The sequence below is a fragment of the Thamnophis sirtalis genome, unplaced genomic scaffold, assembly GCF_051295495.1.
Source record: "Thamnophis sirtalis isolate CommonGarterSnake01/CBP01778 unplaced genomic scaffold, rThaSir2_p1.2 scaffold_4, whole genome shotgun sequence".
NCBI lineage: Eukaryota > Metazoa > Chordata > Lepidosauria > Squamata > Natricidae > Thamnophis > Thamnophis sirtalis.
In genome coordinates, this window is record NW_028261384.1 from 53,765,078 (window position 1) to 53,790,809 (window position 25,732).

General features: G+C 35.4%; 1 protein-coding gene across 2 annotated transcripts in view; it reads right to left on the reverse strand.

Annotated features, from left to right (window-relative positions):
- PIK3R4 (phosphoinositide-3-kinase regulatory subunit 4) overlaps window positions 1-24,636 on the reverse strand; it is a 57,016-nt gene extending 32,380 nt beyond the window's left edge. The window contains exons 1-11 of one of the 2 annotated variants that reach the window (XM_087712934.1): window positions 24,522-24,636; window positions 23,438-23,544; window positions 20,297-21,059; window positions 13,087-13,220; window positions 12,391-12,973; window positions 11,291-11,425; window positions 9,514-9,735; window positions 3,080-3,253; window positions 2,073-2,218; window positions 1,278-1,481; window positions 250-451 (exon numbers count right to left, since the gene is read on the reverse strand). In XM_087712934.1, coding sequence (XP_087569060.1) covers window positions 250-451; window positions 1,278-1,481; window positions 2,073-2,218; window positions 3,080-3,253; window positions 9,514-9,735; window positions 11,291-11,425; window positions 12,391-12,973; window positions 13,087-13,220; window positions 20,297-21,026 — 2,530 coding nt within the window. In that variant the 5' untranslated portion in view covers window positions 21,027-21,059; window positions 23,438-23,544; window positions 24,522-24,636. Of the gene's footprint in view, window positions 1-249; window positions 452-1,277; window positions 1,482-2,072; window positions 2,219-3,079; window positions 3,254-9,513; window positions 9,736-11,290; window positions 11,426-12,390; window positions 12,974-13,086; window positions 13,221-20,296; window positions 21,060-23,437; window positions 23,545-24,392; window positions 24,490-24,521 lie in introns of those variants that run through there. The other variant, XM_087712935.1, reaches the window with a different exon arrangement.
- Window positions 24,637-25,732: the final 1,096 nt, after the last annotated feature.

The window sequence follows — 25,732 nt, forward strand, 5'->3', positions numbered from 1 at the left end:
TGTCAAAGTATAATTACCTTGAAAAGATAAGGTAAGGCAAGTCATGGCAGAGATGCTCATTCAACACAATCCCTCTGATCCTTTAGGTAGTATTTTCAGAAAATAATAAACATAAATGGTAGGAAAATCCACTTTTGGCAGTCCAATTACGCATGACTAAATATGAATCCCAGCTGCACTAATGACTAATAAAAATTTCCACATATAAGTTAGTAAAAAGTAAGATGAAAACCATGAAACTATACTAACCACGTTTATCATCAGCTTCCTGCTTAGTTTTAATTAGATCAATTTGTCTCCCAATTATTCCCCAAGCTGCCAAGTCGATTACACCTTTTTGAATGCTGTCATGAAGGTGACTCTGATCCACTACATTGGCCTTGGCTTTATTGGACTTTAACATGAAGTCTCGTAAGGCTAGCAGCTTGCCTTCTTCTTCCTCAGTCATCCCCTAGTCCCAAAACATAGTGGTGAAATTATCATAAACAGGTGAGAATTCCAAGTTATACATAATGTGTAGCAACTAGGATCAAAGTGAATTAATATGAGTGCCTTTTAGAAATCAAGAACTAAATTATTTGTTAATAAATCCTTTGCTAAATACAAAAGCAAAGCGAAAAAGAAAAATAAGTTGCTGTTTAGTAATCAAAATAATTTACGACACGGATTGCCTTCCTCAGTCACATAATGTAAATTATTATTTTGGTAATCCAACAAACATATCCAACGTAACTGTCAAAAAGATTATAACTTCTAAAGCATGATAGATTTAATAAAATATTTTTTGTTCATTAATAGAAATGATTATTTTTTATTTATACAATCGGGTCATTTAATACATTTAATATTTCCACATAATAGACACAAGAATTTTCTATCACTTTTAAGAAAATTGTCAACCACAAAATTTAAATCAGCAGATTAAACCTTAAACTTAAGAATCTCAATTAATGAAGAACAATACTTAAATATAAAAACAAATTTCAAGGCAGTCTGGATGTGTTCTTCCCCTACAAGCTAAATTTCTAACCTAGATTTCTTTTTTCCTAAGAGCAATTTATATTATTTAATATAGGTATGATATTTTAGAGGCCAATACTGAATTACTGGGAAAATGAATAGTGGTGTGTCACAAAATAAATTCAAGGAGGGTTTTGTGAACAGAATGATGTGCCACCCATTTATCTGAATGTTGCACAGCTACTGCCATGATTTATATCTTTGGGTGATCATAGCTTCTGCCTGGCTTTACTATTATTATACTGGAAAATATTTACTTGAGAAAGTAGCTTCTTTAGCAGTTGTGCAATTGTAGGATCTTCAGGAGGTGGATAGTCAGAAAGGATCCCACTTCTTTTTTTCTGACGAAGCTGTAGTGTTCTGAAAAGGCTTCCTATATCCTTAGACCTTAGAGCATAATCAAATATAGAACGGCTTACAGGTTCCTTGAGAACACTCAGGAGAACAATTTCTTTATCTATCTGTAGTTGACAGAAAACAAGGAAGACATCAAGTTCCATTGGAAACAAAACATAAGGAGTTCATTTTTTAAAGAAAAATTTCTTCTTTCCACAGAGATCTAATACAATGGCAGACTTTTGAAAGAGGAAGTTTAAAAATTCACTTCCCGTGAAATGGTTTCAAATGCAGCTTTAGATTGACTGTTGGCTTCCATTTGTTTCTTTTACAACACTCTTTCTATTTAAAATGCCATGGAATTGTTACTTCCTTGTAAAGTTTTGTAAATCATAAACAACCATTGATTTCATTTTAAAAAGGGAAAGTGAACAAGTCATTGGCCACATGTGGTCACAATTTTAATTATCACTGAAATTCTTCCATCTCCAAAAAATGATTAGTAATACAGAAATGGAGAAAATTATAAATTGCAACAATAGCTGGTACTGCTGCCATTGAAGAAAAGGTATGCAAGATTTCATTTCAGCTATACTAACTATGATCGCTCTTTCTGATCTAAACAGTTTTCACAAAAGAAAAATGTAAAGCAAAGTTTAAGATCTCTTATATAGTGCATTGCTATGAATGATAATAATATGCACTTGGTTTATTACCTGTATTATTGGCTGGGTGATGAAGGAGTGCAAGTAAGGCATTAGTTTGCAATAAACATCAGCAATATTCAAATGCTGTGCTACAACAGTGATAAATCCTACTGCTCCATAACGTATCCAGAGATTAGGATGGCACAAAAAAGGAGCTAAAAAGAAACATTGATTTTAATAAGATTAGAAACATAGTTCAAATCCTAAAGGAAAAACCTACACAATTTCTTACACACATGCACATAACAATTCCAGCTGAAAATACAAATAAATGAATCCAGAGGAAGAAAGTTTCTATTTATTCATCTATTATTCCTTCAAAATTATAATTTTAGCATGTGGCAGAATATTCTATTAAGAATTTAATTCCTTGCTGCTTTGTAATATTTTTGATTTTATTCCTAACTGTTCATAATAACATCCACAAACCTATAATTCATTGCAAAAGTCATCACATAATGTTCTATCTAGTAATACCTAGTAGCTAGGTATTTCAGCTGGACTGTTTTCAAGCTAGGAAATAGAAACAATTTTCTGGCTAAACCTACTGATTTTTTGATGCTTCTAGATGGATGGTTTTCAGCACTACCATGAAAAGATATGATGCAGTTTTATGCCTTTTCCTAAAATATTGGTAAGTAAAGAAGTGGAAGTAGTAGGATTGTGTAGGAAGGCTGTATTTTATGAATGTAAAATGTTATCAATCACTAACCAGAGTTACTTTGAAAGTTACTTTGAAATTCAATTACATTTGAAAGAGTAGGATAATTTAATAAACTATGTCAACTGATAATTTGATAAAGCTATTTTAATCTGGTAGAATCTTTCCTAACTTGATACCATCTAAATGTGTTCAGATTACAATTGCAAGAATTCCAGCCAAAAACTATGAAGGTTGTATATTCTGGGAACCACTTGGATGATTTTAAATTAGAGAGAAAGACTATATACCAGTGATTAAATTACATGTCATACAAGGATTTTTGAAATAGGAAGGGGAGAGGGAGCTGACTTACCAATATCACACACAAACTCATATATATGAGGTTTCTGCAGAAGCCCTAATTGGCACATACAGGTAAGGGCATTGAGAGCTTTATATATTACAAATTCTTCAACATCACTCAGTCCTTGCTGAAGCAAAGGCTTTAGAATGGAAGAGCTTTGCCAGCCAACATAAGCAGCCACACCTGAAATCCAGACAGATTTAAAAAACACAAATTATAATTCCTAAAAAACTAAATAATTTTATGAACTAAATTCAACATATATTGTAAAACAACTTGCCTGATTTTGAAAAAGAATGAAACTGAATGTCATTTTAAGACCAGCAGCTGTTTTCTATAGATTTTCTATCTTCTTTTTCAGAATTTGTTGGCACTGTTTTAGTATTTAATGGAAAACATCAGGAATGGGAAGCCCGTAACCATTCACATGTAACTGAGTTTCAATTCTCATCATCCTTCATAATTGACTGGGACTATAATTAGCAACATCTGGAGGACCATGGCTTCCCTAACTGTGGCATTAACTTTAAGTATAGGATGGAGGACTAATCATTAGTGCTAAATATGCAACCATTCTACATACATACATACATATACATATATACATACATACAGTATGTGTGTGTGTGTATGTGTACGTGTGTGTGTGTGTGTGTGTGTGTGTGTGTGTATGATTATAATATGCTGAAGGCAGACAACATGGAATAATTCATAGTCTGCATCATTCCTGATAGTCCTCATCTCAAGATCACTTATTCAATGACTGTTCAAAATTATAATGACACTTTTGATGTTGGATTTAACTGCTAACTCTTTTTGCAGTAGATAAGATGATAAGTCAAATTAGTTGAGTAATTGGAGCTGTCCAAGTTTATAAATTGAAAGCCTGTTTTTCAAGGGGAAGAAACTATGGTTGTTGAAATATATTCATCAATATTCAACTGGGGGAACAATTTACGTTTGATTTTTCTTTCATGCACATTTTTTGTTTTTGTCTCTTGCTTTGTTTTTATTTTCTTTTTTTGAATGTATTTTAACTTTGGAAATAAAATAAATTAATAAAATAAAAATAAATAAATTATTGTAGCTATTAAAGCATCCCTGATGTTGTGTGATCATGTTCCAAGTGCTTGGCTCATGATTGCCTCATGACACTACAATAAGCCATAGTCATTTGATTACCATTTGAGACCTTCCCAGCTAGATTCCCAAAAGAAAAGTCAAAGGGGAAGTCAACAAGAAAGGTTGAAACTCACTCTTATAAGTTGCCTCTGTTCTTTTTCTCCCTAGGTGCAGAGTACCAACATCTTGCAGTACTCCCACCTGAACTCTGTAGCATATCGTCATGTCTGCAAGAAATCTCCCCACCCCACCTGTGGTCTTCATCAGCCTGCCTGTGTTCCCTAGTGTCTACTCGTGGTCCTCTCTAGATGACCCATGGCATATTTCTTTTTGGGATACTTGTCTCTTACTGCTTAATGATTTAATGACTCACGAGGTTGTGATATTTTGACAGTCATTGCTAAGTGATATGCTATGTTCTGCTTCATGACTGCATTGCTTAGTGGAGCAATCCCACTTCTAAATATCACTAACCTTAGTACTACCTGTACAATATTCAGGGTGCATCTGACTGGTCATCTTGTGAGAGAGCAATTTGTATTTATGGTACATTGATTCACCTGACTTAGATCTGTAGATGTTCATAGTTTATATATAAAACTGTTTAATTAGTCAGTTAAGAAAACAATTTATGATAGATGAAGTAAATCTAAAAGATATATGGAGAGAAAGAAATGCTAAAAAAAAAATACATTTTCTACTCAAATAGACACTCATCATTTTCTAGAACAGATATGATATGGGCCTCAGCAGAGTTGAGCTGCAATATAAAAGAAATTGAGATTGGAGCAAGTACCTAGGCGGACCACAACCCAATTTCAATTAAATGGAAAGGCCAAAGGGCAAGATCCAGATGGACATTAAATAATACTATATTGAAAGAAAAAGATTTTGTACAAAAAACGGAAAAAGAGTTAGTCCTTTTCTTTAAAGAAAATAGGAAAGAAGATACATCATTGCAGAATCTTTGGGACACAATGAAGGCTGTTACTAGAGGTTTGATAATAGACTACACAAGGAAGAGAAACCTAAAGAAAAGACAAATGCATAAAGCTTTAGATAATGAGTACAAAATACTTGAAAGAGAACTACAGAGATCGCCACAAAAAAAAGATGTCAAAATAAAAATGGACATAATTAAACATAAAATGGACCTACTGGAAAAGGAAGAACTGGCACAAAAAATTAGAGATGCTAAACAGAATTATTTTGAAAATGTGAATAAACCAGGCAGGTGGTTGGCATATAAGCTGAAAAAAGAGAGAGAAACAAAGAAAATATTCCAATTAAGAGATAAACAAGGACAAATTCAGCATGGAAATATTGAGAAAAAAAATATTATACAAGACTACTATGCTAAGCTCTATGAACAAGAGAAGGTGGAGGAGGGACGAGTCAAAAAATACTTACAAGATGCTAATCTTCCCCAGATATCAGATGAAACTAGAACAATGCTAGAAAGTAAAATGACAATGATGGAGCTAACAGATGCACTTAAAAAATAAAACAATGGGAAAGCCCCAGGACCGGATGGACTACCTGTGGAATTTTACAGAACATTTGAAGAAACATTGACCCTCCCACTCCTACAAGTCATGAATGAACTGATGTTTGAGAGCAAAATACCGAAGTCATAGTCAGAAGCGTATATTACATTACTACCTAAGGAAGAGACCGATCTAACACAAATTAAGAATTATAGACCAATTTCCTTATTAAATTCAGATTACAAGCTATTTGCATCTATACTAGCTGAGAGACTTAAAAAATATTTAAATGGCTTCATCCACCCAGATCAAAATGGCTTCTTACCTAAGAGACAAATTAAAGACAACATGAGAATGATTTTGAATACTTTGGAATATTATGAGGCCCACCCCGAAAAACAAATGGCATTGATGTTTCTCAATGTGCAGAAGGCTTTTGACAATGTGAATTGGCAATTTATGTTTTTACAACTGGAGCAGATGAACTTTGGTAAGAAATTTACTCAAACCATACGAATGATATATCAGAAACAAGCAGCAAAGATAATGGTAAATGGAGAATTAACAGATCCTATTGAAATAAAGAGAGGTACGAGACAAGGTTGCCCATTATCACCACTACTCTTTGTCCTAACATTAGAGGTCCTAAACAGAAAGATCAGAGAAGGAGAAGAAATAAGAGGAATGAAAATTAAGAAAGAAGAGTATAAGCTACAAGCGTTTGCAGATGATCTAGTTTTCATTCTTGAAGATCCACTAGAAACAGCACCCAAACTGCTAGAAAGAATAGAAGAATATGGAAAAGTAGCAGGCTTGAAAATAAACAAAGATAAAACAAAGATTATGACAAAGAATATCCCAGCAACACAAAAGGAAGAGTTGTCAGAAACTTTGCAGATCCAAATTACAAGTAAGGTTCAATATTTGGGGATATACTTATCACCTAGATGTAGCACTCTTAAGGAGGACAACTATACTAGACTAAAACAACAAATAGCGACTGATCTGATGAAATGGGAAAATCTGCACTTATCAATGATGGGAAGAATCTCTACAATTAAAATGAACATTTTACCTAGAATTCTATACCTGTTTCAGACAATCCCAATCAGATTGGGTAAGGATTTTTTTCAAGAGTTAAATAAAATAGTTTTGAAGTTTATTTGGCAAGGGAAAAAAGCTAGAATAAAACTTAAATTGCTACAAGATGCTAGAACTAGAGGAAGATTTGGCCTACCTGATTGGGAGCTATATTACCAAGCAACAAACTTGATGTGGATTAAGGAGTGGATATCCTTAAAAAACTCTAGCTTATTGAACGTAGAAGGTCATGATTTACTGTTGGGATGGCATGCTTTCTTATGGTATAAGGGAACTAAAGCACATGGTTATTTTAGAAGACATTATATAAGGGAGGCGTTGTTATTAAACTGGGAAAAGGTAAAAAGAGTACACTATTTAAAAATTCCAGTCTGGATATCAACAATTGAAGCATTTTCATATCCAATAATATATAAAAAGGAACCAACAGTTAGATATGTTGAATTATTGAATGCAGAGGGTGAACTCAAATCTATTCAAGAGTTGAAACAAGAAGGGATAGAAATGAACTGGTATTCATATGTACAGATACAATCTAGATAGAATGAAGATAGAAAATCCAAAGGTTTTTACAATAAAATGACTGAGTTAGACAAATTTTTAACAGGTACTGATGAAAAAGTAATTAAAAAACTATATGGATATTTATTGGAGGTTAAATTGCAAGAAGAACAAGTTAAAGAAACTATGATAGCTTGGGGAAAAAACTTTAGGTATGGGATTGATTTAGAGAATTGGCAGAAACTGTGGTCTCAAAATTATAAAATGACAATGTCTACTGCATATAGAGAAAACTTGTATAAGATGTTTTACAGGTGGCATCTACCCCCAACCAGAATTGCAAGAATGTCCAAGAATAAATCAGAAAAGTGTTGGAAATGTCATCAGACACCGAGCTCATATTACCACATGTGGTGGACTTGCATTGAAGCTAAAAGATACTGGACTAAAATCCACATGTGGTTGGAGAAAATGACATACAAACAAATAGACTTTAAACCAGAGGTCTTTTTATTGGGGATCATACCAGAAATCTATAACAAAGACTTAAAATATCTGATTGTAAATATGTTAACAGCAGCCAGAATCGTATTTGCAAAAAACTGGAAAAATGAAACAATACCAAAACAGGAAGAAGTTATCCAAAAAATAATGGACTGTGCTGAAATGAGTAAATTGACACTTGAAATTAGAGAACAAGAGGACGAGCAATTTTATAAGATATGGGACTTGTTTTATCGGTGGCTAGGGGGAAAAAACAACAACTTGGAAATGAAAAATGATTTACTCATGCTTTAATTGAAGAAGTTAAATGATGACACAACTATGCTGTGAAATAAATTAACAATGATACAATGAAAAATTAATATATCTATGAATTGAATATTTTAGAATTTTTTGCTTTAAACAGGATAAGGATAATAATGATTTTGTGTATACTTAATAGAGGACTGGTAATATAATGTATAATGTTAAGAACGTATTATAATGATATCCTGTTGATAAATAATTTTGATAAGGGAATAATTGAAAATTGGTATATATATGTAGTGACTATTTAGGACATTTTGTTGAAAAATGAAGGAATAAGACCTCTGTTTGAAAGTATGAAGTACAAGGATAATAATGAACATAAGCATATTTTCTGGGGAAAAATAATATTAATGGTAATTGAATATATATCGTAGAATGAAAGTGAGGTATTTAGTTATACTAGATGAAAAGTCTGAGATGGTAAATATTATTCGAGAATATGGACGTTAAAACACCTGTAACCAAACGACATGCTCTATGTGATGATGGTTTTTTTTTTCTTTTTGTGTTTTTTTCTTTTTTTGTGTTTTTTTATTGTTGTGTGCATTAAATATATAAGTATATATATAACAGAGAGATACAAAGTGTGTGTGTGGGGGGGAAATATAGTTAGGATAGATTAGCACAGGTAAGGGAATAAGAACTGATATTAAACTATATCTGGGTTGGCGGAAATACCATCCCAAGGAAACATAAACTGAGATTTAAAAATAGATACACCAACAACAATAGAAAGAGAAAGGGAGAGCGGAGGAGAGAATGAAAGGATGACGGGGGAAAGAAGAAAGAGGTAAGGAGAGGAGGATGGAGAGGAGAGAAAGAGGAGGAGAGAGGGTAGAAAGGGGAAGAGGAAGAGCAGGAGTAGGAGAAAGGTGTGGGAAGAAGGAAGGAGAAGGAGAGGAGGAAGGGGGAAAGTAGAGAAGGGAAGGAGGGAGAAAGGAAAGGGAAAGGAAAGGAGGATGGAAGGGAGAAAAGAGGAAGGAGAGAGGGTAGGAAGGGAAAGAGGAAGAGCAGGAGCAAAGGAGAGGTAAGGGAAGAAGGAAGGAGAGGAGGAAGGAAGAAAGTAGAGAAGGGAGAGAGGGTGGAAAGAAAGAGGTAAGGAGAGGAGGATGGAAAGGAGAGAAAGAGGAGGAAAGAGGGTAGGAAGGGGAAATGGAAGAGCAGGAGTAGGAGAAAGGTACAGGAAGAAGGAAGGAAATGGAGGAGGAAGGAAGAAAGTAGAGAAGGGAGGGAGGGAGAAAAGAAAGGGAAAATAAGGTGGTGTTATAACAGGAGGAAGGGATGGTAAACAAAGCAACCCAAACTGTATATTATAACCTATTAAATGAAAATAAATGTATAAGAATGATAAATGTTAAAAAAGAAAACAATTCATCCTATAATATAATGGAAATATTATTTTTGTTATTAAGTACTTACCTACAATGCTGTCAAAAAATGCTCCCCGTAAATGCCAGTCATTCTTATCATTAAGAAAAGTGATCATATGGGAAAGAAGTACATCATTGGCTTTTTGTCGTCCAAAAAAAACACAAAGACGAGTTATCCCATTCTCCATTAAAGTCTGTTTAACAATATTTTCTGGATCACTTAATAAAGTGACCACTTTTTGCTGAACCATTTCATGCAAGGCCTGAAGCTCTGCAAGAGTAACACAGAAACAGATCAGATAAAATGAAGAATATATGTTCGCTATCATTCAACGCAATATGATATTTTTATTCAGTAATCTTTTCTTTTATCTTTGCTGAATTGTTAACATTTATGAAAATGTAATGAATTATGTATTTTAGCAAATTATGGGATGACATTATGAGTGACAAATGCAACGTACTAGGTTATAAGAGAAAAAGTGTAGTAGAGTCAGGTCTGCAACCCACCTTTCTTAAAACTGTATCATGTGATAAATCAAAGAGGGAATAAAACTTCGAAGCTAAGGGGAAATTTGAATATGCATTGATGTGGCATTCTCTCACACATTTTGAACTTGAGCTATAGGAATACTTTATAACATTTGGCTATCAGAACATTAAAAACACAAGATCAAGTCACTATTATTTTGCTCACAGCACAGTGTCTACATGAGCTGCAACATACAGAGTTCCTACACTGCCATCACCTTAAAACAATGTAATTACAGAAGAGATAGAAAACTTCTAAAAGTTGGGCATTTCAGCTTTTCAATCTTTAGATGGTCTCAGAAAAACATGTTATGACATGGTGATGTTATTGGTTGGGACATAGTTAAAATTTATCAGCTTATTTTGGGGCATTCTAAGAATGGAAATTGAAAATGAGAGATCTCTGGGAAGCTACACCATCTGGAAATCATTAAAAAAAAGGCTCAAAATCATACCCTGGAATTCAAGGAGTCAGTCTCCAAAAGTTCCTAGGATATGAGGTTAGGAAAGGTAGAATAATGGATAGTTGTTTAAAAAGAACATGAGTAGCAAGAGAGGAGGGTAAATTATCCTCCAACTAATGAAGTAACTTCCATTCAATTCAGAACTCCTTCCAAGTTAGCACTCATGCCTTATCTTGCATCAGATAATAATATCAGTTATATAGGCTTACAGTTTAAAGGGCTGTAAGGCATTTAAAGTCTATGCTATTGTTCAAGTTGGAATTAGTGTAATAGTGCTTGGAACACAGAATCTCAGCTTGATCAAAATCTCCAGTAGCACAATTCAATATTAAAATAATTGCATATTAATTCCTTTTACATATATACATTATAAGGTGACATGCAGAAAGTCTTGCTTGTGTATATAAATCCATATACTGTACATGAGATCCATACAGAATTTGAAAATGCTAAGCAGAAGATTGACCAACTTAAAATATGGTATTTATTTTCTGAGATAAACTGTGATTTAACAAAGGAACATTAAGATGTATTCCTACTGAGTGGATTATTAATTATACTACCTCACCATTCCTTTCTTTTACTTAAATGCTATAGATTATGGAAAATCTTTGGTATCTTTTTGTAATCAGAAATGTTTTGCAGATACAGTGGAACTGCAACTTCCATAATTCCTAGCCAGCATATCTTGAAAATTTTAGAATGAGAAAGGTTATATTAAAAAAGCATGAAAAACAGAAATCCTTTCCTGTAGATATTTATCTGGAAATGTCATTAGGTTCATTATATACATCACACTTAAAAGGTAAGTCAGTCTAAGAAATACATTACCAGTATCATAATTTTCACTAGGATGTGTTGTATCATCTATTTCTTCACTGTTTGGTTCATTTTCCATGTTCAGAGTTTTCAATTGAACTAGGTCCAAAAATCTCAGAGCCGTTTCAGCCAACAATGCTATGTTCTCTGCAAAGATTAAAAGCAAAGTGTCACAGAATAAATATATGGAACTATATTAATCTTAGTCATAGAAGTCTAAAATAACTTTCATTTCATTCTCTCTCTCTCTCTCTCTCTCTCTCTCTCTCTCTCTCTCTCTCTCTCTCTCTCTCTCTCTCTCTCTCTGAACATATATACATAATTGCAAAAATGCTTCTCTCTAAATTTATATAATTGGGCTTGTTCACCTAAAAACTCAGTTATTGGAAAACTGAAGGATGAACCAAGCATTTTTTTGAATGCTGCAAACATTATAATGTATATTTCAGAAAAAGTTGGTAATGCACTGAACATGGACACCAATGTTTCCATAGGTAATTTTAATTATCCTCCCCAATTCCCTCTCCAGGTTACAAGAAAAAGAGTAATTTGTAGTATCATATTTATTATTAAGTGCTCCTTCGTCCCAGATAAGCATTCTTAAGGAATACTAATAGAAATACCATAAGTTTATTTGTTTTGTATAAAAAATTAGTTGGTAATGGAAATATATGTCTCATTGGGCTATATAGGTAGCAGAGAGCCTTCTTATACAAACCATATTGGGTAAATAGGGCTTGAGACTAGCCACAATCACTATATGGGAGTTGTATGACTCCAAACATATCTTTGAGACACATTTTGTGTGAGAGCCTGGAACGTTATCTTAAATTTTTAGCACATCCACCAATATGATTATATAGAAATGCCTATATAAAATGGTATTGAATATTACATAAAATCAAGAAACATTCTTGCTATGAAAGATGTATCCAAATATGTTTTAATTTTTAATAACTTAATGTCCAATATAAAGAAATAAAATTCAGTACCTAAGTTACACTTATATATAATTAGCTGCCATCTTTATTATTTTACAGGAGAAATAACAGATGAACAAATGAGTCCTAATAATTTTTCATCTTATCACCCAGCACACACTCACTTCTTACCAGCATAAGCTAGTCTGACAATAGTTGCTTCATCTTGGGCCAGGTGAGCAATACCTGGCAAGATGTACTCTGGATAGATATTGGTATCATTCCGTGGAACTTCTTTAACTAAAGTCAGAACTTTAGTGAGTGTCCTAACAGCTTCTGCCCTTACTCTGGGCACAGAGTCATTGCTGAAATGCAAGAGATAAGGGGTGATACGATCCAGTAGGATTTCTACACTTAACTTAGGTGTCAACTGAAGAATCAACTCCAAGGCAGCCAATTTTGAATCACAGTATTTCAAGGTCTGCAGGCACGAAGTTATTACCGAAACCAAGATGACTAATCCATTTTCCTTTGTCGCTCCCTCAGCCTTTTCTGTTTGATCATGCCCACAGAGATTGTGGATTATATTGTCGAGGTCTTTACGGATAACAAGGATGCGCTCATCAGCAGATACAAAGGTTTCCTTGGCAAATTGTGCCATATATGGCTGAAGGAAAGTGTAGAATATTTCAGGAAATGCATTGTTACGTTGTTGTTTCAAGTAATCTTCTGCTGCTAAACGCTTTTCGGGCTCACACTGGATCATTTGAATAACCTTCAAGGGTGGGAGGCAAGGTAGCAGAATAAAGGGAGAGGATTCAGAAAGAATGCTGTCAAATAAGTAGAAAAACTTAAGTAAGCAGCCATAAAAGGAGTAGAATTATTTACCAATTCTCTAATACTTCGATCTTCAATTTTACTTAAGACCTGTTCAGGAGAAAAGAGACCATTTCTATATGCCAAAAGCTGTGACAAATCAAAGAGAGGTACACCTTCTGTAAACAGCTCGGCTATTACACAACCTGGGGGGGAAAGAAAATAAAGACTAGACATTATGAATTATTTATTTATACTTAATATTTCTAAAGTGCATTTATTGGCGTCCATCATAACTGAATCAGTTATGTTTTCTAAGTACTAGATCTAGTATATCTACAATATGCTATTAATATTCTAACCCTATAAGTACAGATTTTTTAAATTTTTAATTCCAAGCTTATCTAAAATCACCTGCTTTGGAAATCTTTGCTCTAGATTGCTAGTAAAAATATCACATACCTGGCTGTTGTTTAACATTAAAAAAAAGCATTCCATATTTGCATGTCAAGATCCTGATTATATGAAAACCCCCATATGTTCTATTAATTTGTGTTCATGTGTTAAAAATATGAGAGCTCTCAGAGCATGCTTATGCCTTCATATATACATCATAACTGCAATGAGATCATATTGATCTATCCATCATGTGGATTCACATTTCTCTGAGACCACGTAAACAACAAAAAGATCTGCCTCCTTAATACATTATCATGTGTTTAATAGCCTAATTATACAGTATTAGTTTGCATCTTGCATCCAGCAAAGAGGAAGCAATGAGGTTTATAGAAGATTAAACGGAATAAAGAATTCAGTTTCCACTAATCCTAAAGCAACATGGCCAATGGCAAGAGAGATAATTGAATGTTGTTCAAAATACCTAGAAGCTATCAAGGTGACTGCCTCTTTTGTAACTTTTAAAAGAAACAGAAACCCTACTTCGTTGAAGTGAGAGAGAAAATATTAGTCATATTGGGGGGGGGGGGGAGGTTCTGGTATCCTAAGAAATCCAGAAAAGATCACCAGAACAACAAACAAAATTGATTCTCTTTCCACAGCTATTAAAAGTGGTGGCTCAGAACAAAGTACATGCTTGATCAAGTACAACTTGATAGACAGGTACATGCAGCCTTTGATAATAGATTTCTCAATTTAGATTTGCAGCTAGATCATTTAAAAACATTTGGAAGCTCACTTTAAAGCAAGATTGGACCCTGAATACATGGGCCATATATATAACATTCAGAAGTGTTGTTATTAAACATCAGAAGTACAATGATGAAATACTTGTCATTATGCTTAATTAAAAACTGATATCATATGGGCTTCTCAAGTTCCAGGTTCCAATTCGTAGTTTTGGGTTTATCATGCCTCTAGCAGACCAGGAGATTCTTAGCACCCTTGCCCCATTTAAGGAGTTCCTTTACTTAGAGCCATTGTTAAGTTTTGTCGCCATTAACATGATTTTCCTGGGAAATATATAGTGTAGTAGTATCCCCTTTGCTTTCTACACTGCTGTGTACACGCTGTTCAAGTGGCTGCCACCACACCATGTGCTATTCTTCTGAAGCCATTCTGACCAATGAGGTCTCTGCCTTCAGTTGATACTGATGAGCCAGCTACCACTGACCAAGCCCGTTGGTCCATGGGAGGTATTTGATTCCCTCCAACCCACCATTATAGCCTCCTGCCTTTCTTTCACCAAACAGGTAGTTAGGCACCCCCTGCCCCTCCCATTCCTAATCCTGCCTTTCTTCCACGAAAGAGGCAGTTAGGCTTCCTCCTCCAGCCCCATTCCTAATCCTGTCTTCTACCAAACAGGCAGTTAGGCTTCTTTCTTAGGAGGAGCCTGGAACCCCCACAGAGCACGAAACCCCAGGTGGCGGATTGGAGGGCTCTACCCAGTATAGATTTTATGCTTTATCTATATCTGTGTGTGTGTGTGTGTGTGTGTGTGTGTGTGTGTTTGGTTGGTCCCAATCTGGGAAAACACACAACAATGAATCCCAATGAATCTTGGAAAATGAATTTGGGAAAACACACAACAATGAATTCCCAATGAATCTGGGAAAACACACAACACTATCCAAGAAATGTTCAAATACAATATCTCTATATTGGGAGTGAGTGAAATGTGATGGCCTGAAAATGGAACATGTAGAATAGGAGATTATACTATCCACTACTCTGTTGAAAATAGTAAACATTATCAAAATGGAGAAGCTATAATAGTAAATGATCTTGTAAATAAATGCATCAAGTCCTTTATTCCTGTATCTGATAAAGTGATGATGATCCAAATAAATAGTACTCCAATAAATATGAATGTTATACAAGTTCACACTCCCACAGCTGACAATGAGGAGGAGGATTTAGAGAAGTTCTATGAAGCAGTATATTGAAAAACTCTAAAAAGGTAATGATATCGCAATACTCATGGGGGACTTCAATGTAAAAGTGGGAGAAGAAAGTGATGCTCCTGTAGTTGGAAATGTTGGCTTAGAAACCAGAAATGATAGAGGTGACAGAACTGCAAGGAAAATAGGCAATGTGTTCTGAATACTTTTTTCAGTATTTCTCTTTTTTCTCTTGGAGATCACTGGCAGATACACAAAATAATACAGTAAGGAACCAAATTGACTGTTTTACAATAAACAAGATTTAGAAACTCAGTAAAATGAGCAAAGACATACCCAGGCACAGATGTATCATAATCTACTACTTGCCAAAGTCCAGCTGAAACTAAAAAAGATGAAAAACCCGAATCTTTCTAAACCAAAAATTGACAATGACTTCATCATTAAACAGGCAGTTAAGATAAAAGAAGAACTGGAAATTCATTTAAGAGAAACCAACAACCTAAATAATGATGTAGAAGTGAATTGGAATAGATTTAAAAATGCAATAGTAGAGGTAACAAACTCAAAACAAAGAGAGGGGTACCACAGGAAACAACAGTGTATGAAGGATGAATTGCAAAAAACAATTAGAAGAAAAATTTGACTGGCAAAAGAAAAGTGGTTTGAGAAAAGATGCAAAGAAATAGAAGAGACAGAACATATTCATGATGATTTTGACTTACACAAAAAAGTGAAAGAAGCAGCAGGTGACTACAAAAAGAAAACCAACAACTTAGTTGACAAGGAGGAGAAAAATCATCTTGGATGAGATGAAAAACTAAAAAGATGGAAGGAATATATTGAAGAACTTTTTGAGGACACTAGGGATGATATAGATATAGGAAAGATAACAATTGGTCCAAACATCACTATGGAGGAGGTTGAATATGCAATAAAAATAGCAAAAACAAGAAAAGCCACAGGATCTGATGATATCCCTGTAAAAATTTTAAAATTGCTGGAAGACAATGGGAACAAATTTTTACTGCAGCTCTTCAACCAAATATATGAAACAGGAAAGAAAAATGATTGGCTACAGTCAACCTTTGTGACAATCCACCCCCAAATAAATGCAAAGAAACGTACCGAATACAGAATAATAAGCTTAATGAGTCATGCCCTGAAAATATTCCTGAGAATAATTTACACAAGAATATTCAACAAAACTGAGGAGTGTCTAAGTAACACACAATTTGTTTTCAGAAACAATCTTGGTACACAAGATACCCTACTCAGCATTCAAGTTCTTGTACAGCGCTGTAGAGATGTCCATCACAGTCTTTACATGTGCGTCATCGATTTTGAAAAAGCATTTGATAAAATAAAACACAGAAAACTATTACTAATCCTGAAACAAGTGGGACTAGATGACAAATACATCTGAATCATAAATAATCTATATTGGCATCAGGTAGCAAATGTGAAACTAGGCCAAAAATACTCAGATGATGCAGAAATACGAAGAGGGGTCAGACAGGGCTGTATTCTGTCTCCGCTGTTGTTAATATCTACTCTGAGTCAATTTTCAATGGAGCACTGGAAAACATGGATGCTGTCCTTAAAAGTAAATGGTGTTTAGATCAACAATTTAAGACATACTAATGATATAGTTCTGCTTGCCAGTAAGCATGGCAAGAGCATGGCGAGACTCTGTCATCAACAGAATCTCAGAAATATCTGAAAAATATGGCTTGAAGCTTAACACCTCAAAAACCAAGATCATGGTCGTCAGCTCCATATTTATTTAGAGGTTGACATGTTAGAACAATAACTCAGAACTTGGCCTCAATTGACAGCCAATGCTGTCAATCAAGTTTAATATGTGAACCACCAGTTGCCTTCTCAGTAACAAGACTGCTGAAGTCTGAATGTCTTGTGAATTCAGGACCAACTATAAAACAAGCCCCACCTGTAATTGTCAAAAAATATTATGTTTAAATTGCCATTAATTTGAAGAATCTTTTTTCTATTTTGCTAATATACAAATATACAGACACTAGTTTTATTCAGCATATTTTACAATTCTACAGAAATACCAAATAGGTTTCCCTGAAATATTAGTTTCAAAACATAGATGGCCACAAACCCATAACTATTTGCCCCCCCCCCCCCCTGTGGGTCAAAACTGACTGTAGAATTCTAGAATTTTGCAGAAAGCAAAGCTTGATCTTTCATACTTAACTGCTTTCTATGTGTAGCAATTTTTAAAACACAGTTAAAAACATCCAGATATTCTTCTGTGTATATTTTGAAATAGTGTATCACTTTCACCCAAAAAAACAAACCTAGCTTTATTATTTTCAAGGAAGATTTATGGAAACCAGCTAGGTCGGGGGTTCCCAACCTTTTCTATATCCCACATCCCTAGAACACTTCTGATATATTCTCGCACCCCTTACAAAAGTAAATAATTTTATGCAAATAATTATGCATATATACTATAATTTTGAAACTTCTAAACCCAAGTTTTCCTACCCCCTGGAATATTGTCTCGCACCCCCAGTTGAGAACTCCTGAGCTAGATATATTTTTGCAGGTTCCAATCTGGGTGGGTCACTGGGATAAGAGATTTAGTCTTCCAAGTTTTCAGACTTATGCTGGAGCCTATCCAAATAGAAATTTTTCTCTTATCAAAATGTGTGATTTGAGCTATTCTATGCAGAGTATTTATGTAGTGCCTGATTGTGTGTGGTTTTTTATTTATTGATTGGGGTGTTGATAGACAGCTATTAAGTCATTGGCTGGTTTTGTTGTGCTGCCAAGTCATTAGGCTCCTAAGTACATGATAAGCTGGTTGTAAATCCTGTTGACTGATAAGGGATGCATTTCCCAGGCTTCAATCATTTCCCTGACTATCTTTGTACTTGCTGAGCCAACAATTTTAGTAGCTATGAAATTATGTCCTTGTTCATTGCAATGTGAGGCTACCAAGGAGTTCAGGGCTCATTTTACCACTTGTTTGTGTTTTTGCAATCTGGTGGTTATCTTCCTACATAGTCATAGGGCAATCAATGCTCGGGATTTGGTAGATTACAATAGAAGCTTCTTCCACCTCCAAGCAATTTCTGCAATGCATGATTTATCCTCATACAGTAGTTTCTGGGCATTGTGCAATGTCCACTTGCAGATCTCAGAAGCTACATTCTATTGTTTCCAAAATGTTTTTGATGTATGCCATATAGTCTTGTACAGGCAGTCCTCAAATTAAGAATAGAATGGAACCTGTCCATTCCATTCATAACAGAGGATTTGTGGCAGTGAGTCTCGTACCTTAAACAGGATCACTCCCTCCTTTTGCCACACATTTGCTAATCAAATGTGAGGCATTTGCACATAAGGTATTTCAGGGTGGGTGGGGAAGGCCATGTGGGGGCCTACTGATGAAACAGGCCACCTGCCTAAGATCACCCAAGGCCTCCATGATCCACTGAAATGTCTTATGCTCACCACAATTGCTTTCCCCCACCCACCCAACCTGCCACACTAGTTCACTTACCTTGTGAAGCTCTAGCGAGCAGTCTCCTCTCCAGCCTCATAGCCATGTGCACCCCTCTGACACTCCATTTGGGCCTCCACAAGCCAGGCACATTGCTGGGCGAAATAGAGCTTATGAGTGGGGGATTGGCCCTCAGAAGCTCCATTTAGGCCTCCAGAGGCCTTGCCCACCATGTTGCCAGGTGAAATTAAGCTTCTGAGGTGAGAGTCCACCCCTCAGAAGCTCCGTCCGGGCTTCCAGAGGCTCCAGGTGGCAAAGTGCCAGACAAGGCCTCTGGATGCCCAAATGTAAAGGAGTGGCAGATCTGACCTCAGAAGTTCCATTTTGGCTGGCAACATGCAGGACAAATGTTGCAGAGCATCTGCAGTTGTTCATAAGGGTGAACAAATGCTGTGGTGCTGCAAGATTTGTAGTTTTGGGACTTGCTCATAAACACTAGGGGCACATCACATAACCTCGAACATTTGCTAATGGAACACTTGTAACCCAGGGATTACCTGTACCTTCTTTCTTCTTTTCTTTCCCTTGCATGTTGTACAGGCATTGTCTAATAAATATAATAACCATTTCAGAAGCAGTAAGAGTGTAGCTTCCGAGATCTGCAAGTCAATCAACAAGAGTGCTGATTTATCACCAGCTTATTAGGTTCTTAGGGGCCAAGGACCTGGCATCACAAAGAAACAATAGCCAACAACTTGATAGCCAACCATCAACATCCCAATCTACAAATAAAAAGCCACACACAACCAGACACCACATAAATACTACATATAGAACAGCCCAAAGCGCACACTCTACTAGAGTCCCAGAGATACTTTTTTTCCAAGAGGCAACTGGACTTTCTAATTTTTCTTTGAAGATATTTCATTTATCATCCAAGAAGCTTCTTCAGTTCTGACTGCACGGTGGGGCATGGAAGGATTTAAATTCAAGGAGCTAGAAAAACCAGAAAGTCCAGTTGCCTCTTGAACAAAAAGCACCTTTGGGACAACCATGACCTGGATGACTGTGAATCTCCAAACACTCTGCTAGAGAGAAGTTCCCTAAGAATGGGCTCTGGTATAAATCCAAAAGCTGAAAGACTACACCTCTGGTGTTGTTAACAATTGAGAAACATTGCTTTAAAGAACAGGTTCCCAAAATTCTAGTATTGTGTTCAGGCTGGGTCTTTGGGGAGTTGAAGTCTACACATCTTACAGTTCCAAAATTTGAGAAATACTGATTTAGTGTAGTAGTTGATCCCATATTTATACAGAAGCTCCCCAGTCTTCTTCCAGTAATCAGAGCATATTTTCAATACTAATTTTCAAAACTGAAGTGTTTACTACTCATTATCTATGAAGGCAAAGCACAGATTAACTTTAACCATTTGATCAGTTTGAAATACCTGCAGAAAATATATCCATTGCACGTCTCAATTCTCCTCTGCTGCGTTGATTACTGTTGACTAAATCAACCAAGGGAGTGGAAGGATCTCGTATATTCTCCAATTCTGTGGCAAACATACTGCCATCAACAAAACGCTCTGGAGCAATGTAACATGTTCTCCTTCTTGAAGTATCAAAGAAGTAATTGAAATCAGCAGGATTGTCTTCAGGGAGGTAGGTTGGTTTAAAGCTTGCAAAATCTGTTAAAAGGACCCAGTTCCAGCTAGTCACCATTACATTTTCAGTTTTGATATCTCCATGCCGGACTCCAGATCTGTGTGCTTGATCTACTGCAGTCAAGATCTGGAAAGCAATCCATCTCTTTTCAATGTTGTTTAGGAATGGCCGGGTACTAATTCGGTCGTAAAGATTATCTCTCACATACTGTCTGAACAACATGGCTGCTTTTTCAGATAATGTGGCTTTCTGAAAAGGGAGACAATTTTGTGCAGAATGCAACCGTATTTTCAGTTCCTCCAACTCCTGCTTATAACTAGTTAATGGTAAGGTTGGATCCTGAATGGCAAACACCTTGACAACCACTAAGCCTTCTCGATGCTTAGCTCGCGCAACTTTAAAAAAACGAGTGCTGCCCAACCTTTTGTCATATTCAAAATCATGGATGTCTGAGAAATAACTGTCAACAGAAAGTATCTGAGAGGGGGCAATGCCAGCCAGTTGATTCCCCATTGCAACTTCTTCACTTTAATATTACTGTGCCACCTAAAAAAGACAGTTACTTTTATTACTTTGGTACAGATATTGTTCTCAACCCAGGATATTTATGCACTGCTCCTATCCAAATTACTGGCATAAATAGTTGCTTTTATTGTTTATAATAAAAAATAAATTTAGTATTTTTTCATTTATGTGATTAAACAAACATAACTCTTTAAAACTATTGATTAAATATTTGGATAGAGATTTTTTTTACCTTTCAGAACTCAAGATAGTCTCTCAGTAGCCACATTTTTCACAAAAAAAATTCATTTTACTTATATTTTTGTGGTACATTATACTAATTTCTGTCTTTGCAGTTATTCTTTCCTGATATCTACTAATACACTATAAATCAATGGTTACAAGAGAAACCCAATTTATTTTGCTACACATATATATTTGAATAATGGTAACTATTACAAATATTCTTAAGGGACTGACTGGTTTATTGAACTTTATCCTTTTTTACAAGAAGCAAACAAAACCATATTGTAATTTATTAAAAACAATTACAACATTAGTAATAAAACAATGGACAGCTATTTTTATGGGCCAGATTATGTTACTGTCAGGTAAGATATTACAATATATCTATAGTGATTAAAGTTATCAAATTTAAAAGGTGTATTTTTACTAAAGAAAGCTTGTAAATGGCAATAATCTAACCTTAAGTGGAGGACTGGTCATAAAGTCACTTTTTCAGTGCTGTCATAACATTGAATGGTCACCAACAGGACAGTCGTTAACAGAGGATTAACTATTTATTTATTCTCCTTTTCCTGATGTGGTGAAAATATTTCCTAATCTTACAATAGTAACCCTCAAAATTTATCATAGTAGAAATGGAGCAAGTATGACCCTATATCAGCTGAATCCAGAGCATCTTGTCTGCCAGTGGCCCTGGGAATATTTGTGCCTTTATATTAAACTGGTGTTATTACTTTTTTGCTGAACTAAAAAGGAAAGGGAAAACAAATGATAATAAACAGAAAATAAAATGTTAAATCTATCTTCTCAGACACCTATTCCCTTATCAACATGCTTTGCAAAAAGTAAATTGAAATGAACAAGCAAAATAATCATGCAATGAATTTCATTTTAATTCAATTAACTTTTTACAGATCTAACCCAGTATTTTCTAAACTGCTTCTCCTGTTATATTTAATGTACAATATTTGGGTATATGTTGTATATACTACACAGAGATACACAACTATATTGCATATATACATACAATTTTTAAAAAAATAATTTTAAAAATAAAACCATGCAACTTGTAATTATATTTAACTATTATTTCTATGTACTAAATATCCTTTCTGTAATTAAAGGAGCAGTCATATTGACTTTAAATAACAATTTATGAAGTAGTTTTATTTATTTACATGTAGTCCTTGACTTACAACCATTCATTTAGTAATCATTTGAAGTTACAAAGGCACTGAAAAAAGTGACTTATGACCATTGCAGCCATCCATGGTTAGCCATACGTGATCAAAATTCAGACACTTGACAGCTTGTTTATATTTATGATGGCTGGAAATCATAATCCAAGGGTCATGTAATCATCTTTTGTGACCTTCTGTCATGCAAAGTCTATGGGGAAGCCAGATTCATTTAACAACCATATTACTAACATAACAAATGTAGGGATTTCCTTAATTAATTTGGCAAGCAGTTATAAAATGGAGCAAAACTCACTTAACTACTGTCTTGCTTAACAACATACATTTTGTGTTACACTTGTACCTGGCCTTTATTTTTTATAACTCAATGTAGCATATGTATAGTTCTTACCTATTTCTTGTGGGATCAAATTTAATATAAACAATAAATATTATTGTTAATATAAACCACAGCCCATAACCTTAATAATTGCCACAAAAAGCTTACGTTACTATAGCTGCTACATTCTATGTCTAATATGTCTATTATATGTACTGTTTTAGTTTTTCTGACTTTCAATAACCCAAGTTGCAAGTCCATTCAGAGTCATTGGTATTTATAAGGTATAAATAATTTATACCCATAAAGTGTATAAACAAAGTTGTAAAACTATCTATTTATATTTCTGATCAATTTTTTTAAAAAAGTTACTTTATGCTTTAGTTCTTTGTTATACTTTTTTCAGTCATTGTCCCTAATTATATTTATAGGCACATATTTTTGCACATTCTTGCTTGCTTAGCAGCTTGCTATATAGCCGCTTTTAATTTTTTGATGACAAAATTTTATATTTGTTAGTTTTAATATTAAAATTCCTTAATAGTGTATCTGAATTTATAGCATTACAATGAATTGTTTTTATTTTCCACTGATTTTAGAAAACATTTATGCAATTTCAGACAATGTTAGTCAGTGATCATAACAGTATACTTAACTGAGAAAGAAGATTTTCTGAAGCGGTAACACCAAAATAACTGCTTGTCTCTCCTCCAGTATTATCTTTTAGTCAGTACTGTAATGTACAACTTTATCCAGCTTCTTTCTGAAATGTATTGTCAAAATTACAAAATTTAACAACTTACTGCCCATAATAGGTTTCCCATATTAGGTCTTTTCATATGCTGAATTACATTTCTCTAACTTTCATGGACATTCTTCAGGAAGAATGAACAGAAAAATATTCTGTACTTTTAAGTTCATATTCTTATAAAGACACTACACCACTAAGGTATGGAAAGAATTGAATTATAAAGTGGTTTATCTGGATCTGAGTAACAGTTGTAATCCCAGCTGTTTTTGAGGATGATGATTTTAAAAAATCATGATTATAGGTGACAAGTTGAAACTAATTGGCTTGTCAAAGTCAATCTGTTTGCTTTTCTGTTCATTCCTACAAACATTCACTGCCTATCACCGTCTTCCCCACGCTGAAATCAGATGATTCAAATCGTTTTCGTATATCTTGACTTTCCTTCAGAACACAGATCCCTGCCTTTAGTTGTTGTTTGAGGGCAATCCCTTATTGCTCTCAAACAACAACTTCCTGAGGAAGCTTAATTGAGATCTATCTCTTTCACTGGCTCTTCGATAAGCTTCAGTAGCTAAGGGCAGACTTGAGCTTGGACTTTTCGGATATAGCCCAAGCCACATCCTACTCGCTTGTGGAGGGGGGTTTCAGACAACAAGGAGGGGGGGGGGACGCAAGAATCTTCCAAAATCTTCCGAATTAGAGGCATTCTTCCAGAGAAAGCATGTGGAAAGCCCCAAGAGGACGATATTTTTTTTAATCCACCCAGCCGCCTGATGCCCTAGGACTACCAGCCCGCATGGCCAGAGACGCCCGGTATAATTTGCTGGCTGCCGAAAACACGCCACCGTAATCCGAATCACCTTCTGCCAAACTGCCCTTAATGCCCCACAAGCGGTCATCCACCAGCTTCCATGCTACAGATGGATCAAGCGCCGAGCAAGTGAGCTCTATAGCCCATATTTTCAGCCGCCCCTCCTCTCACGACTCACCCTCTTTCTCGCCACAACTAGAGGGGACCGACCCCGGCAACACAGGCCAGAGGGCCCAGAGTGATTTTCGGCTTCTTTGCTTACACGAAACCGGTAAGCATTACACAAAAGGAAGGAGGAGGTGGCATCGTGAGCTCATATCCTGACGAAGCGAGGAGACGTAACCCAGGAGGCTGGCCGGTTGTTTGAAGGCCGGCCTCGACTCCGAGGAGAAGCTGGGATAGCTTAGGGAAATAAGATCGGGAGGGGCTGGAAGAGGAGTTAGAGACGCAGAGAAACAACCCGCGTTTTACTCTTACAACAACCCTGGGTGAGAGGGACGGCTGTGAGCTGTGATTGATTCGCTCTCCTCGAAGGACCTTCCTACCAATTTGGGATTCAATCATTGATCTGAGAGATGGGTTAATTCATGGATTCATCGTGCTCACTCATCTGTCTTTACATTCAGTGCTTTGTGCCTATTTAGTTCGCTTTTGTCAGCTGCTTTCCCCACAACCTATATTTTGGGTCTTTCTCTGCTCAAAGAGGACGAATTTTCACTGTGTGGGGCTCCAGGTTCCGTACTTAAGTTTGTTAATGGAATTTATACTTCAGCCATTTGCACACACTTCAGACAACTAGTAAGATCCATGCTCAATAACAAAATCACTAATGAACCATATTTACGATACTCTCCAAATACAATTAAGGTAGAATTTAAAATGCAGGGCTAAGGAGTCTTTAATCACAAATACTTTATGAAAGAACTAGGTGTAATGTTTTTCCAAAATGTTAAAAGTGATGGTGAGCAGTGGAAGGGGTCATGCTGAAAAAGCCTCCTTTGAGGAAGCGAGGACCAAAATATTAATTCTTAAATCAATTCTGTAAAGTGGACAGATTCTTTTCAGAACAGACAATAAAATGGTAATAATCAGACCAGTCCACTCAGGAATGGGAAAGTTGAAAACCCAGACATATTGAAAGGCCTTCGGGCCTAGAAGGTTGCATTATATAATTTGCAGCCATCAAAAGTCATATACTGTATTTGCACAAGCATAAATTATTTTCATTTGCAATGTTCATACTTAACCATATATAAGTGAAGCAATATCTGACTTTGTGCAATATGGTATTTCATGGTTTACCCAGGTTATTCAGTTAATACACTGTGACTGCATGTTTGAATCACAAATTTGTCATCCACATTTTAGTCTAGTACTGTGTAGGAAATG